This window comes from Triturus cristatus, chromosome 4_1 (genome assembly GCF_964204655.1).
Source record: "Triturus cristatus chromosome 4_1, aTriCri1.1, whole genome shotgun sequence".
Taxonomy (NCBI): Eukaryota; Metazoa; Chordata; class Amphibia; order Caudata; family Salamandridae; genus Triturus; species Triturus cristatus.
Genome location: NC_140585.1, coordinates 177,641,861 through 177,658,440, shown reverse-complemented (window position 1 = coordinate 177,658,440; position 16,580 = coordinate 177,641,861). Strand labels below are relative to the sequence as shown.

Here is a 16,580-nt window from a genome sequence, read left to right as displayed (position 1 = left end):
GGCCTGTGAGAAGGGCTGGCTTGACTGGCAGGGCTCGAGTATATCCTTATACCCTGAATTCACTGTCATGGTCCAGGATGCGTGCAAGAAATACGCGGGGGTTAAAGCTACCCTGCGTAAGATGGGTCTACGATATGGGATGCTGTATCCTGCACCGCTGAAGGTGGACGTTGATAGATGCTCCCGAGTATTTGACTCCCCCCACGACGCTCAGGAGGTCTGCCAGAAGTATTCCAAAGCCACGAAGAAGAACAACTCAGCGTCTTCGCAGCAGTTGCAGGACATTCCAGACTCCGGAGCCAATGTGGACCTTTTCACCTCGAACTAGATGCTTGATGTCTGATTCCTGGCCCTGCAGTATGTAGTCATCACGATCCAACTGTTTGAGTTGCTCTTCACGGACTCGTGCCACTGGCACGCTGGTGTGCCACCATGGACGCATAAGTCTACAATTTAACTTACAGGCCCATGTGCTAGATCAGGGGGTACTGGCTGGGTGTTGCCACCTCCCAAGTGCAGATGCACATTTCTAAGTCCATGTGGGATTGTAGTATGTTGGGCTTATGTTTCTTTGATTTCTTCACCATGTTTTTAAAGGATGGGGATTTTCCCCCGGCATTTGGTGAGGGGGATGGGTGGTGAGAGGGGGAATATGGGTTTGTAGGTCTATGTTTGGAAGTTGCATTTCCTCTAATTGTCATTTGCAGTATGGAATGCACAGCTCTGGTGTCAGTGGTTCAGACGCTCTAGACGTAGACCATGGCTAGTATGGTTGTGGAGGAGGCCAATTTGGTTCTCATTTCTTGGAATGTTAGGGGCTTAAGTAACACCCGTAAATGTAAACAAGTGACCAACTATATGCAATGTTACCAGGTATATGTAGCCTTTCTACAGGAGACGCATCTTGCCGCAAAAGTTAAGACATCAGTAACGATGAACTGGGGTGCGCATAGATAATTTGCAGGATATAGCTCCTATGCTAGAGGGGTTGTGGTGTTAATACATAAGCGGTTGCCTTTCCGGGAGTAGGAGGTTTATATGGATGTGGGGGGGTCGATATGTGCTTGTGTAGGGTTATATGCTTGAACACTCGGTACTATTTGTTAATATATATGCCACAAATGTAGAGGACCCCGAGCTCTTTGACACTGTTAGTACCTGATAGTGCAGCGCGTACAACAGCTACGAAGCTAAGGGCGAGGCGGGCTATGTTGGACACTATAAAGCAGTTTGGCTTGGTGTATGCATGGAGGTATCACAGCGCACGTAGGGAAAGGTACACACATTATTCTGTGCCCCATAATGCTGGACACGGTTAGACTATAGGTGCTTGACAGCTGGAGTGGCAGTGTGGGTTGAGGAGGTTTCTCATCTGCCGTGCACATTATCGGACCATTCTCCGGCCCTGGTAAGCATGCAGGTCCCTACAGCAGGGGGGATGGAACGTACCTGGCGATTTCCAAATATGGCTTTGAGGGATCCTGTTTTTGCCACTGAACTGGGAGACACTATATTGGAGCTCTTTGTGCTAAATGTTGGGTCGTGGTGGACTCCAAAGCAACCCTATGGGAGTCATTCATGGGCTGTGCGAGAGGGGTGTGCATTTCTAAAAATGCAGGGGTGCTTTAGTCTCTGCGCTGCATGCTTGCACAGATAGAGGTGCAGCTCCATGAGTTAGATTGTAGTGCATCCAGTGCTGGCCCTCCTGACATGCATAAACGCACTTCCCTGTTGAAAGAATTTCATGAGGCCTCAGAACGTGAAGTGCATTTTTGGGGGAAGTATGCCGTAGCCCAGGAATATGGAGAGGGTGAAAGGCCTGGCAGGACATTGGTTAGGCTGCTGCAACATACGTAGCTGAACTTAGCAGTGAGGATGGTGAGCGGATTATTGGTAATGTGGGTGTGTACTTAAATATTACATAACGTTATATACCTCCAGGACCGCTGACTCCCCTGATGACTACAAAGATTACCTCAATGAGGTCTCTCTTATATGGATTGACAAGGCTCACTAGGAGTTCTTGGCAGAACCTTTTACTGAGGATGAGGTAACGGAGGCCATTAATGTGCTGAGCAGCTCTAAAGCCCCAGGCTTGGATGGTTTCACGGGCTGTTTTTATAAAAAATATAGGGATCTCCTTGTGCCTCCTCATCTCATTGATATGTATCAGGAAGCTATTGAGAAGCGGGTGCTTCCGCCCAATCTGAGAGATGCAGTTTCTGTCGGCCCCTCTTGCTTCTGAATTTTGCTAATAAGATCTTAGCTAAAATGTTGGCAACCAGGCTTGCGTTCATAGTTGAGAGCTTGATCTTCCCAGCACAATCAGGCTTTATCCCCAATAAATCCACGGCCTTAAACAAGTGCAGGCTATTCGCCACTTTGAACAGGATTTCGCCGGCCATTCTGGCAGCGGCTGTCCTGCTTGATGCTGAGAAGGCATTTGACTCACTAGAGTGGCCCATCCTCTACACTACAATGAGGATGTTGGGGATACCAGAACGGTTTCCGGCAGTGGTTCGGCTCCTATATACATTGCCCACGGCGCACATTCGTTTGAACGGAACATTGACCGAAGAGTTCCCTCTTATTCAGGGTACGTGACAGGGCTATCCCTGTCCCCCCCTCTTTGTAATTTTGGTGTGTCAGTTATTAGAGAAGCACAGTCATCAGGGTTTGCGATTCATCACCGGGCCTTTGCTACTTACTCTCTATGCTGATGATATTATTTTTTACGTACGGCATCCTGACAACAACCTTACACCGTTTCTCCGGGAAGTCACTAGGTACGGCACTAAGTCTGGACTTCATATAAACTGGGAGAATTCGGAAGTGCTCCCATTGGCTGAGGCCCTTGTGCTAGGGATTTCCCGTTGGTTTGGTGTGAGGACTCGGTGAAATACTTAGTCCACATCCATCAGGACATGGATCACATCCTTCAGTTGAACTATGGTCCGGTAAGCGAGAGGGTAGAAAGCAACATTGGCTGTTTGTTGCAGCTCCCTTTATCAATAGCAGGAAGGATAGCCATAATTAAAATAGTGGTTTTGCCACAATTCTTGTACCTTTTTTAAAATATTCCTATACCACTATACCACTATATTTTTACTAATCTGCACATATTGCTAACCCGTTTGGTGCATGGGGGGTAAATAGCCCCGCATTGGATGGGACACCTTAGTGTTACCATATGAGAAGGGGGTTTATTATCTAGTTGCACAAGCTAGCTATGCCAGACAGTGGTACAACCTGTATATTCAGATTCCGTATTATAGACCTGAGACTGACCTGGTGCTTCTGGTTCCACTTAATACACTGCTGCCGCGTGGTTTCCCTAGGGATCCACATGACATCCAAACAGTATCTATCACCAGCTGGGTGTGGCACAAATTGATGCGTGTGACTGGTGAACGTGTATTATATTCCCCGGTGCTGCCATTTGCAGGAAACAGCTGGATTCCCATCCTGCAGGAGACACTGGTGAAGCGCACATTGTCCAATTTTCACCTGCTCACATTTGGTGATTTATTCCCTGGGGGGCAAATTTTTTCACAAACTGAGGATCCCCGTTTCCATGCGGCTACCACAATGGATCACTTTGTACTTTTGAAGAGCGCAGAAGGCATCATGTGAATGCTTTGATAAATATCTCCTGGAACCACCTGACTTTTCCATTCTGACAGGGGTTATACAGGGTGGGGATGGGAAGCACTTGGTGGCATGGAAGTACAAGGAAGTGGTGACACGGCTTTCCTGCCATGATACCAATGTGCGGGCGGCATGGGAGTGGGACCTGGGCTTTTCCCTTTCAGACGTACAATGGGGTCAGTGCTGCGCTCAAATAGGCTGGGTGTCCCCGAACCATCGACACAAATTGTTGCATTTTAAGTTTCAGTGGCGGGCATATGTGACATCTAGTAGACTGTATCGTATTTACCCCTCTCGTTCGGATATGTGTCCAAGATGCCACTCTCCGACTGTGGACTTTGCACATATGACATGAACTTGTTCTAGAATAGATGATTATTGGAGATCGATATTAAGGGAAGTATCCAAGATGGTAGGGGTAGAGATTGTGCTTTCTCCCTTCTTGGCCCTTTTGGGGTAAGTTCATGACCTTCCCAGATCCCAGCATTGGTTTGTTGCCATACCGCTTTTGATTGCCTAGCGTGAAGTGGCTATAAAGTGGGCATGTAGTATGCGCCCACACTCAATGCGTGGCTTCATAGCATGACATATTGTAATACCATAAGCGACACTTATGTGCAGTTGCAACCACCGGCCTCTAGACCTGTGGATATCTGGCAACCTTTTCAACCATACCTGTTAAATGTATAGGACAGCAACAGCATCTCGGCTCAGGAGTTTCCTGCACCCACTGTATCTGTGGACACCTAAGGATCGATTTGTATTAACTGAGCTGAAGGTGCTTTTGGTCATTGTGTTGTATACTTGCTTATCAACAATGTACTGACAGGGGATGGAGACACCCCTGTTATTATAAGGGGGCTGCCATGTCCACAGTGGTGACCTTGTTGATATGCTGCATTGTAATTGTTACTCCATGTGCCATTAACCTGCATGCTATGCTGCTCATCATGATATTGTATTTGTTCCTTTCGTCCTCCTTTTTGTTGTATTTACTTCAATTAAAAAAAAAGAACTTAAATGATTTCCTATCCCAGAGTATTAAGCTTCATGCTTGAATACTTTCCTTTGAACCTTAAATATGGATCATATGATGCTGACACCTTCCTCATAGAATTTGTTTCTACAGCATATTTATAATAAGGAAGTTTCTTCATGGAACTTGCTTGTATGATATTTTGTTTGCTGTATGTGATGCTATTTTGCATTTTCTTTTCGGTGATCTATACATTTAGACTGCATGAATATTTGAACATGCATGCACCCATGATATGTTTCCTTTAATTCTGCTGAGTGATATATTGTTTAATCTGAATTCATTTGATAGTAAACCCTTAACGTTTGCAGAAAAGAAAAATAAGTCACAAATGGTTGGGACAAGAAAATGTAAGTCTACTTTCTAGAAGTAGCACTTTTAGAATTGTGAATTAAAAGATGACTTTACCATTAAAGAAGATTTTAACTTAGAATTAATTTGGGCCTAAATAACATATCTCTATCTGCTGCCATCTAAAGTCAGCACTTATTAAATGTAATAAGGTAGCCCAGTGTTAAAGAAAGAGATAGACTTTACAACACTAAATACTGAACTTAGGACTTTTTCACTGCCAGAACTAGTAACACTTAGTGCACATTTCCTGTATTTAAATACAATGCTCTCTGTCCTGTGAGCTTTTAGGGCCTACCTGAGGTGTGCCATAAAAGTATTAAAAATGAAGGGTTTGGCAAGGACAAAGACTTCTTTTGCCAGGTCAAAATAGCAGTATCAAAAAGCACAAGAGACCAAAGGGGTAGGCCTGAGACATGTTTTAAAAGGCTACTTGAGTGAGTTGCACAATGAGTACTGCAAGCCCATTATTAACATTTAATTTGCAAGTCCAAAGTCCAAGTAGAACCATTTACAAGGTACTTACAAGTAAATTAAATGTGGCAATCAGGAGTAAGCCAATTTACCTGGTATAAGAGGTTTAACAAAGGAAGAGAATGAAGGCAACACATTTGGGGTGACCCTGCAGAGACCGCCAGATCCAATAGTTATTATAATATTATTAAGTGAATACAGCCAGTTACAGCTTTGAATGTTTTGTTCAGTAATTTCTGTTTGTCATTATTACCACTCAAGCTCGTTAGAAAGAGTACTACAAAGCAAACATAACTCCATTTACTTTTTTCCATTTTGATTTCAGCATATTTAACCTAGAAACCAGATGAATGGAAAAGAATCGAACATTTGTGACTGACTTCACCCTCTTGGGACTCACAGATGTCTCTGGGCTGCAAGTTCCACTCTTCGTATTTTTCCTCCTGGTTTACATCATCACTCTGATGGGCAATATTGGCATCATAACTCTAATAAGGATTTCTCCCCAACTGCACTCACCGATGTACTTTCTGCTTTGCCATTTATCCTTGGTGGATCTGTGCTACTCCTCAGTCATTACACCAAACATGTTGGTAAACTTCCTCTCTGAAAGAAAGGCAATATCTTACTATGGGTGTGCAGTTCAATTATTTTTCTTCATTGATCTGGGAGCCACAGAGGGTCTTTTACTTGCAGCAATGGCATATGATAGGTATGTGGCAATCTGCTGTCCACTACTCTACCATACAATAATGAATAAGAGATACTGCTATTTCCTGGTCTCCTTTGCCCATATGGGTGGTCTTGCTCAAGCATTGATACAAACAGGCTGTACTTTCCGGCTGCACTTTTGCAACTCACGTCAACTCAATCACTTCATGTGTGACATCCTTCCTTTGCTCCAGCTGTCCTGCACTGACACATTCATAAATGAGCTAGTCCTTCTTATCTTTGGGAGCATAACTTCTGCCGGGTCCTTGCTGGTTGTCTTGGTTTCCTACTTTTTCATCATCACCTCTGTACTAAGGATAAGTTCAACTATGGGGAGACAGAAAGCATTCTCCACCTGTGCCTCCCACTTTGTCTGTGTCATTGTTTTCTATGGCACAGTTCTCTTCATGTATCTCCGCCCTAGGTCCAGTTACTCCCTAGACACGGATAGGGTGGCATCAGTTTTCTACACAGTCATCATTCCTATGCTGAATCCCTTAATTTATAGCTTCAGGAATAAAGATGTTAAAGGGGCTCTAAGAAAAGCTGCAGGGAGACTTTTTGATTAAACAAAGAAGAATTAATATGGTTGAAATTGTTTTCAGGAGGATGACAAAAGTACTTAGATATTTTTACATACACTATTTTAAAATGTGTACAGACCAATATAGAATTTAAAAGGTGAGATCAGCCAATTTAGCATTATTTGACATTATGGATACAGATAGATGGAGGGTAGAGGCTATAGCAGTCTGCCTCTGACAAATGTAATGTGTCTAGGTATATCCTGACAGTGCAAAGAACCAAGGAGCACTCCTCTCTATGCTCCCCAACTAGGAATGAATTCCTATAACAATTTAAACACAAAAGGGTTCAGCACTTTCTATAGGTATAAGAGTCAATGTCCAAAACAATGAGCACACAAGAAGATGTTCCACTCCCAGAAGTAGGTTTCTTAACAGGATTGTTCTTTATTGAGTTCATTAAAAATCAAAGGACAATCGCCGACGCTTTTCGTCACACATGAAGACTTCTTCAGGGCTATCAAAAAACACATACAAACACAAATTTTAAAACCAGATTCACATATATACATAGAGCAGTTCTTCAATTGTTAAAAAAACACATGTTCATAAATTTATATACAAGACATCATATCCTCATTGAGAGAAAAGAGTCTTTTTTGATAGCCCTGAAGAAGTCTCATTGTGAGGCGAAACGCGTCAGCTATGGTCCTTTGATTTTTAATGAACTCAATAAAGAACACTCCTGTTAAGAAACCTACTTCTGGTAGTGGAACATCTTCTTGTGTGCTCATTGTTTTGGACATTGACTCTTATACCTATAGAAAGTGCTGAACCATTTTGATTTTAAATTATTTGACATTATATCAAATACTCTTCAATACCAACATTTTCACTGTGATAATTTATGTGAATGTCCCTCCATGTTGGTTCAAAAACTTTCCACTGACAAGATTACTCAGTGAGTTAAGCACGTCTCTGCCATCTAGAGCTCACTAATGTGAACACTGTTAAAACTATCGCACTTACTTCTAAGAAATGTTGGGCTCAATCATCCAAGTGTCCTCACACTTTGGAGCGTGGTTCGCAACTATTCCAGCACAGTCGCCAATCTTCGTTGTCACATGTGATTGACGCTTCTGTCAAATTTAACTCGCTGTGTTGTCATGTGGGCTATTTGTTACATGTTCCAACAAGGGAATGCCTGCTTGCATGACACTGGTCATCTAGGTTGGTGACACCTATGACATCAAACTACATGAAACCCCAGCTCATGTGGACCTGATTAACGAGATAGTGTAATTTACATATAACTTCTGTTGGGAGATAAAAGACATTATATATTTTTTCTTGTTTATTCACCAATAGTAAGTATGCACTCCAGTACTATCCATTCAGGCTACCACATGGTAATTAATCAATCAGTCTTGTTTTACTGGTTGAAATGTGGAAAATCCAGCTTTGTTCTATTTCAAACAGATTTTTTCTCTGCAATGTGTGAACTTGATTCAAACAGTTCTATGACTTTCAACTTATAATTCTGATGTGATGTAGCGGTGGCTCCTTTATTAGTAGCTAGCACACAATATATTACTATGTTGCTCCAAGATCTGTCCCGGGAACGTACGCAGTCATCTCCATGTACTTCATACCACAGGGGCAAGTAATCAGGGAGATGACGCTAGAATTACAGTTGGTATGTTTCCTCTGTTGCCATCGCTTTGGTAAACCTAGATCAATCCTGCTAGTGGCTTTTGGGAGGTTGCATATACTGCATTTACAACAGAGATAATGTCACTGTACTGGTGGAAAACCCCGCAAGGTATTCATCTGGCTAAGGCCCACAACTGGATACTGGGCCTCTCTTGTATGCACTAATACATCCCTGATGTTGGGGCTGCAGTGATGGGAGAATAGAGGTCTATTCCAATGATTATCTCCTGTATTTTGTATCTGCCAATTTTTTGTGATCACTTTTTTCACATGATTAGAAATGGGGTTATAAGTGGTCACGCACAATATCCTAGCGTCTTGTGCTTCCCAGAGTATAACTTCCAACCAGGCATCCATGTTTTGGGTCTTCACTCTCTTTTTACACTTCTGGTACTGCCTCCCATTAGTTTCTAAACTAGGGTGACAACTTGGTACCTTTAATCTTTGGATTCACTGCAATTTCATCTTATGCACAAGAACTGACCATAAGGTAAATTCTCCCTTAGGGATCTCGGGTGGAAGTTATGAAAGCTTGATAGGTTGTTTCTGTCAGTCGGTTTCGTATGGTTCACCGTTTTCAACTTCCGCATTTCTGCTGTGATTTTCATGTCAACAAATACCTTATCCGTGCAGCTCACTGTGAAAGTGAATTTGAGATTAAGGTTGCACGAATTGAATTGACTCATCCATATATCATGTGGTTGTGTGTCTACCACTCCCACACCACTAGCAAATCATCAATAAACATTTTCCATATCACTATCCTTGATCTAAAAAGATTAGGCTCATATCGTACTAAACTTTGATTCAAAGTTATGTACATAGATACCCTCCAAGCTCGGGGCAAAGGCACTGCCCATAGTGATCAAATGGGTCTGTAGGTACCTCTGAAACTTAAACTGAAAGATGTTCTTTCAGAGGGCCAATCGGGCTCACGCCAAGACAAAGGGCCCAATTTAGATCTAGGCAGGAATGCTGACGTCCCGCTGTGGCAGCTGTTCTAAGTAATCTGCCGAGATGACGGCAGTCCACCCTCCATGCTTAGATGTTGCGGCAATAGACAGTTGACTGGCGCCGTAGCAATATTCTCTGCTGGATAACAGTACTCCATTGCCTTCAAGCCAGCGGGTGTGCGCAGAGCAGAATTATATGTTTCCATTGTGCTGGCAGTGTCCTGGTGGCTGGTTCCTGGCGGGGTGAGGAAATGGTGGTGTCGAGACAGGTACTTCAGATGTATGTTGTGAATGTGTCATAATGTATATGTAGGTTTTGTTAATATCCTTTGTTTACATATAGCATAGCACACCAACAACATAAACACACTATTAAATGTACACCCACAGGCACCACAATCACAACACTCAGAACCACAAACCACCAAAATATATTTATTATATGTCAACACAGGTTTGCTAATTTTACAGCGATGAGTTGTTAGATGAACACTACTGAGTGACACATAACAAAATTGCATGTGAGAGTAAGATGGAAACGAAAGTGGGAAACTGAAAAAAGGTATGTTTTCAACTCTTTTTCTTCCATTACACCAATTAGAGTTTGGGGGTTTACTCACCACAGTTGCCTCAACGGAAAGGCACATTGTAATCGGGACAGAAGTATTCTTGGAGGTAGTGCCACTGACAGCCGCTTCTGCCTCTGATGCCGTCAACACTGGAGCAAGATTCTGAGAGAGGCGGAGGGACTCTTACAGTCTTCCCACAAGTGACCCACCAACATCTAAATACAGCGGGCGGACTTCCAAGTCGACAGGTGGGAAGACAGTCAGAAAAGCTACAGCAGAATCTGATCCTCCAACATCTAAATCAAGTCCAAAGTGTCTGGGTGTTGCATGTCTCCACTCTTCCAAGAACAACACCCCTTCTAAAACCTATAAGATGTCCATTTGTGGGAGACTTGTATAAAGGATTTGGATGTCTAAGCCAATCAGGAGTTGCCTATTTACATCAATGTCAAAGTCCTCAATGGACCTCAGAGGATCTTTTTGTGTATTTAGGATAAGCCAGCACCTTCTGGACAATAGGTTTTAGATAGAAGTCACAGTAGTGTTTCAAGGGTTCTAACACTGACCCTTTCCCTGAGACTATTGGTTTCCCTGGTGGGGGGATCTTATTTTTATGGATCTAGGGAAGGGTATAGAAATACTGGATGACTTCTGCCTTATTCTTAAGACCCAACCCCCTACCCCCTACCTCTGCTTCCTAGCATACATTTATTCTCATTGCAAAGTGCTTCTGTGCGGACAGTTTCAAAAGGTTAGTAGTTTTTACAGTTACCCAACAGTCTTAGATATTCAGTCCTATAACCTTCTTTTTTCAAATGACCAATGCCCCACTCTTATCTGCTAGTTTGATTACAATATCTCTATTGTTCTTGAGGTCTATCAAGGCATGCCTTTCTATTCTCTGGAGATTGTCAAACGGTTTTGTTGTGGGTTGTTCCTCAATCTCTTTCAGTACTGCCTGCTCAACGGAAAGTATTTCAGGATGTGTGCTCATAGTCGGTGGACAGAAGATGAACTTTATGCTAAGACCTGTGTCTCCCTGATTCTGTTTTTTATGATTTATTCTTGAAAAAGTTTTTGAGGTTTAGTGTGCAGAAAAACTCATGCTGTGCCTGTGGTGGAGGAGGTAATGGGTAAAATGGTTGGACTTCACCACAGTATATGGGCTTGTAGGGTTATTAACAGAAACATCCCTGTTCCTATCTGGAAACTGCATCCCCTTCATACACTACAAAGGATCCTCAATATGGGAATTGATCAATGTTTCACTAGAAATGTTAATACAGCTTTCTAATGTTAATTCTTGCACCTCAAATTGTAGTTTTAAGGGAAATAAAACTCGTATTTTGCCAACAAACGTGATCGCTTGGTTTATTTCTTCTATTTCTGTCATGTTCATTTCACATTTTAACGTGTCATCATCTGGTATGTCACAAATCTTAATAGTTTTCTGGGCACCAAGCCCTTCATCAGGGGTCGATAATTCTTAAAATACAATGAATATGCAATTTTACCATCAACAATACAAACAAAGGATCAAAATTATCAGAATGAAAATGCATCTCACTTAAATGTTGACAACATTATTATCACAATGCCATGATTATTGCTACATTTAACAACCAAAGTACACACTTGTCAGAATATGGTGCTCACAACAAAAAGTGAAACCATATCATCAGTCTTGTGAGTGAAATGTCTGTGTGGCCCACGTGAGAAAATGTGGGGTTGAAAACTGAGCCGGTGCATGTCAGTGTCCATCGAATTAACTAAAGATATAAACCAATAGCTGCGTTATAATGATACAGGGTTACATACTGACCCAGAGTATGACAGTATTCATCAACTTAACAACTGACTCCAAGGTTAAGTGTCACAGCCTAAGAATGGTTCACAAAAGGACAGCGAAATAAACAGAAATAAACGGAAAGTGCGGAATATCTCTTATGGTGTCGAGAGATTTCCGTCAGGTAGGATGAACGGGGTTCATCAACAGAGTAACCACTTCAAACAGCACATGCTTGAAGGCCACCCAAAGTAGACTGTCATGGTTTGAGCAGAATTTGTCCAATTGCATTACTGGGCTCTTTTACAAAACCAAGAACAAATAAAAAAAAATGAATATCTCAATGTTGAATCTGTGTAGTGTCAAAACTGCCATCAGTTTGGAACATTAAATGTATATATATCTCCATATGCACCCCCCCAAATCAAAATTACACAAACCCACGGTGCTTTTGAAGTCAGATGGCTGCCTAAATGTGAATGATTGATTACTAGATCACCCATGTTGGAACAGTTAAAAAAATCTCTCCATATGGTCTCCTCATCTTTGCTGTGCAAAGGCAATAGTGTAGTGGAAGATGGTAACCATGCTGTAATTGTTTGAACTCCCCGATCAGCATTGTAAACCACTGCATTCTAAAAAAAATGTTGCCCTTCTATTGGAAACCCAGAAACCCAAGGTGTATGTGATGTATTTATAGCTCAGTGCCGAATTGTATGGGTATCATGGCACTTAGCGCCAGTTTCTAAACTGGCAAACAAAATTAAAATCTCATGGGGCAGATTTACAAGCCCCTTGCACTGCCGGTACGTCACTTCTTGTGACGCACTGGCAGCGCATTTCCCTACCCCATATTTACAAGGACAGGAAAAGCCACCCTGCCTGAGTTTTCCTGTCCTTGGGGCAGATTTACAAGCCCCCTTTCTCCACTTTTGCATCACTTTTAACATGGGAAAAGTGATGCAAAAGTTCTGCAAGGGGCTTGTAAATCTGCCCCCTTGTATATACGGCCCCTTTACACGCAGCTCTTTGCATGAAAGGGGTGTTCCATGGGTGTTGCTGTGGGTGTCCCCACGCAACACCCATGGGCCTGACACATTTCCATATTTACAACAAATCGTAAATCTGGAAATCCATCAGTATGCTACGCCTCCCTAGGGGTGGTGTCACGAGGCCCAACAAGGAGAAATGTTTTCATTTCTCCTCGATTGTTCCTTTTTAGGTCTCGCCTGAGACAGCGCTCTAGCGCTGCTCTCGCGAGAGCTTTTGTAAATGGGGGATCTGGAAGTGCAAACGAGTGCTTTCAGGCCTCCAAATACAGTGCATGTGCGCCGGGCGCGCGCACCATTTGGCAGCCTGCACACCGTTTGCTTTCACTTTCGCGGGCCGCACGGCCGCTTTGATGTGATCGCGATCACGATCACTTTCACACAGTGCATGTGCGCCGGGCGCGTGCACCATTTGGCAGCCTGCGTGTACATTTCGCGGGCGCTTTGATGATCTCAGTGAGCCGCGCGGCCACTGCGAACATCAAAGCACCCGCGAAATGTACACGCCATTTGCCACCCCCTCCCTTATCCCACTTCCTGCTTGTCTTGTACGATAATTAGTTTATCTGCCATGTTCCTCGCTATAAACAACGCCCTCTTCTGGCCATGGTGATCAGCCCGCCTCCCCTCCTCCCCTGCAGCAGCGGGCAGGATTGTAATAAGATATAAAAGCATTTTCTAGCACTGATTTAAGAATGAAATAACGTACAATGCATTCTTAAACAGCTTCCAATAATTAGTTTATCTGCCATGTTCCTCGCTATAAACAACGCCCTCTTCTGTCCATGGTGATCAGCCCGCCTCCCCTCCTCCCCTGCAGCAGCTGATCAGTAGCCCACAACAAATATCCACAACACCAGAACGAGTTGTGCAGCTGCCAGGACCCCGATGCATGCGAGTTACTGCTTTTGAAAATGTATGCCGTTATAGCGCAACTGAGGAGAGGCAACGAGCTTAGCTTCTGTATTTTCATGCGCTCAGTCGGATGCAGTAGTGTGGCGAGGACGCGGTATGTTTGACGTTATCAGCACAGCTGTGCTGAGCCCTCGCATTGGGTAAACACTTCTCTATCCGCAAAAAAGCAGTTTACTGTAGCAGCGCTGCGTGAGATGGTGTTATTTTATATGGAAGAGTATGGCTGTGCTGAGCATGCACGCTGCTCTTCAATCCTCTAGTATTTGAATAAAAAAATTAAAACAACCCTTCCCTATTGTTCTCCTGCGGGGCATGGAGGATCAACAGAAATGTATTATGAATACGGCAGCTGCCACTAAAGATAACAGCAGGATGAGTTGTGTGGTGTGGCTGCCAGGAACTCCGGACTCCATACGCATGGGCTAGCTTAATTTACAAGGGGAAATTATATGATTTTTATTAACGCTTTCTGCACATTTCAATGGCAGTTTTTAAGCATACAAAGCTTTGTACTTTTATTTTGCCGCTATTCTTCACTTTCCCAGCGTTCCTGCATTTACCCTTATGTTAATTATTGCTTTGGCTGCAGAAGCCTCACAAACACGTTTATCAGAAATCACTCCAACGCATCTCTACCCCCGCCCCCTCGCACCTCAGGCCATGCATACAGGACACCTGGTTGTGGGCCCCCAAGAGTCTCCCGTCCCTGGGGAAGCCTGATCTGGTTGTAGCCTCATTCCCCTGATCACTATCGCTCTGCATTTAGGGCCTCCTTGTTAACCACCCTTTGTTGTAAGTTCTTCGGCTCCTCCTGTCTCCACGCATTTCAAATGTACTTTTTGGGGTAGTTTATCTGCTCCTGTCTGCACGAATTTCCTCGTCAGCACACTTTGCAAAAACTGTTTGTTTCCTGTATATATATATTTTTTTTTTTTACAAAGATATTAGCTCCAATACTTAGTAAATTATTTACTTCAGTATTTACCATATACTTTCAGAATATATAGATGAGCCGCCGGCTTCATTCACATTTTGCAGAATTGCGTTTGTAGTGCTTTGTCTTTGCACGCTTCCATAACTGCTGCCTTTTGTGCATGGTTTGTGTGCGAGGGCTGTAGTTTTGTGGATGAGGGGATCTGTCCTTCCGTTATCAATAGTGTATATGTTCTGTTTACATGAGGAATGGTTGTTTGGCGTGCCTGGGGGTAGCTTTTGTTCCATGTGCCTTGTGTGGCTGTGAGAGCCAAGGGTGTGTGGTGCTGCTGAGGCCGCTGTACCTGTTCAGTGCGCAGGGAGTTCTGCACTGCTGCTGCCTGTGCTGTGACCTTCTCTGTGGGGTTACACTTCCGCCTGCCTCCTCTGTGCCTTTCAGGATGCGAGGGGAGCTTGCGCGGATGTTCCACCCTCCTCTCTCAGCCTACTCTCGAAGGGCGCAATGAAGTGTAGCGTTATAAAAACATTAAAAAACAAATACTTATGGGCTTATTTACAAGTCCCTTGCGCCACGTTTGCGTCACTTTTTCCATGTTAAAAATGACGCAAAAGTGGCGCAAGGGGCTTGTAAATATGGCCCTTAATCTGTATTCGTGTTTTGCCTCATTTGTGGGAGGGAACTTGCCCTGCTGCTGCCTGTGTGGCTGTATGCGTTCTGGATGTTCACGGTAAAACAATTAGTTAGCAAATTTTTTTAAAAAAAACTTTTCATTTGACCATTAAACCCCAATTTCACCTTGGGTTTCTGTAACCGGTACTATGGGATTTTAGATAAATCTTCATGTTAGTTACATTTTCTAAAGCAGGTCTGCACAGGTTTATACAGAGACGTTTTGAAAACAGACACAGTCGGGCTGTATCCCGTTCCAGTGCTGAGTTACCGCCTGGGTGTAAAGTTACAGGGTAAGCTGGGGGTATACGAAACGCTGAGAGAACGCTGCCCGCATTTAGAGCGATGCGTGGATGTTGCGGTATGTAGAACCTGAGCTTATTGTAAGCATGGCACGAGTTGAAGGGATGTTTTTAAGCCAGCTCGGGGGCATAGGAATATCCAGTGACGAGTTGGGTCCCCTGCAGGCACAGGATATAAATGGGTGAATCACCGCCAGTGTGCGTGGTCGAGTAGAGCTTTCAACCCGTTGGGTGAAGCATCCATGAGAGCTTTAGGAGCAATAAATGACAATATATCAGGGACCGTGCCTTGTTAGGTATATATGATCGATATACTTTTTTCACAGACGCAGGCACTAACAACGGTCGTGCTTTGCAGAGCAGGAAGGCGAAAGTAGAGAGGTTAGAATGCCCCTGCGACTGGTTGGTGGATGGTATGTGGGCCCATAGCTCCAACTAGGTAATGGATCTGAGCTCATAATTCTAACCATCTCTGGGATGCACTGTGAATATATCTCCCGTTGAACTAATCAAGCTGTGTGTTGTCTTTTTGTGTTTGTCAGTCCGTTTTAAAGGTGTGTGTCCAGAGAAGGTGATCCTTGACCCCTTCTTGCCCTGATGAATTTGCCACAAATTAACTGGCAATGAAACATGTTGGCCGTCATTACCAAGGTATGCAACATGCTGTCTTTTTAAACAGCGGGATAGACTCCTAACCAGAATAAAATGAATATTTGAGAGTCTAAAGCCCCCCCTTTTTTTACTGTCCTTGTTCGCACAGTTTGTGTGTTTCTTTGTTTTCACACTACACCGTCTTGTGCTATGTGTTTTTTCACTGGACACTGCACACATTTTTCTTGAGAGAGAGTTACCAATGATGAAATAGACATGGGCAAGCTGGTGAGAACCAACCAGTAGCTCCTCTGGTGGTGCGCACGTGAGGTACTCTCTCTCCCTTTACACATTT

At 43.5% G+C, this 16,580-nt stretch overlaps 1 protein-coding gene across 1 annotated transcript; it reads left to right on the top strand.

Moving 5' to 3' along the window:
* Nucleotides 1-5,859: 5,859 nt before the first annotated feature.
* On the top strand, nucleotides 5,860-6,789 carry LOC146853851 (olfactory receptor 8J2-like). Its single transcript, XM_085650943.1, has one exon. It carries the CDS (start codon nucleotides 5,860-5,862, stop codon nucleotides 6,787-6,789), a length of 930 nt encoding a protein of 309 aa, XP_085507069.1.
* Nucleotides 6,790-16,580: the final 9,791 nt, after the last annotated feature.

Bases quoted from the DNA above. Each gene is read 5' to 3' on its own strand.
- LOC146853851 (XM_085650943.1), top strand. From the start codon at position 5,860: ATGGAAAAGAATCGAACATTTGTGACTGACTTCACCCTCTTGGGACTC.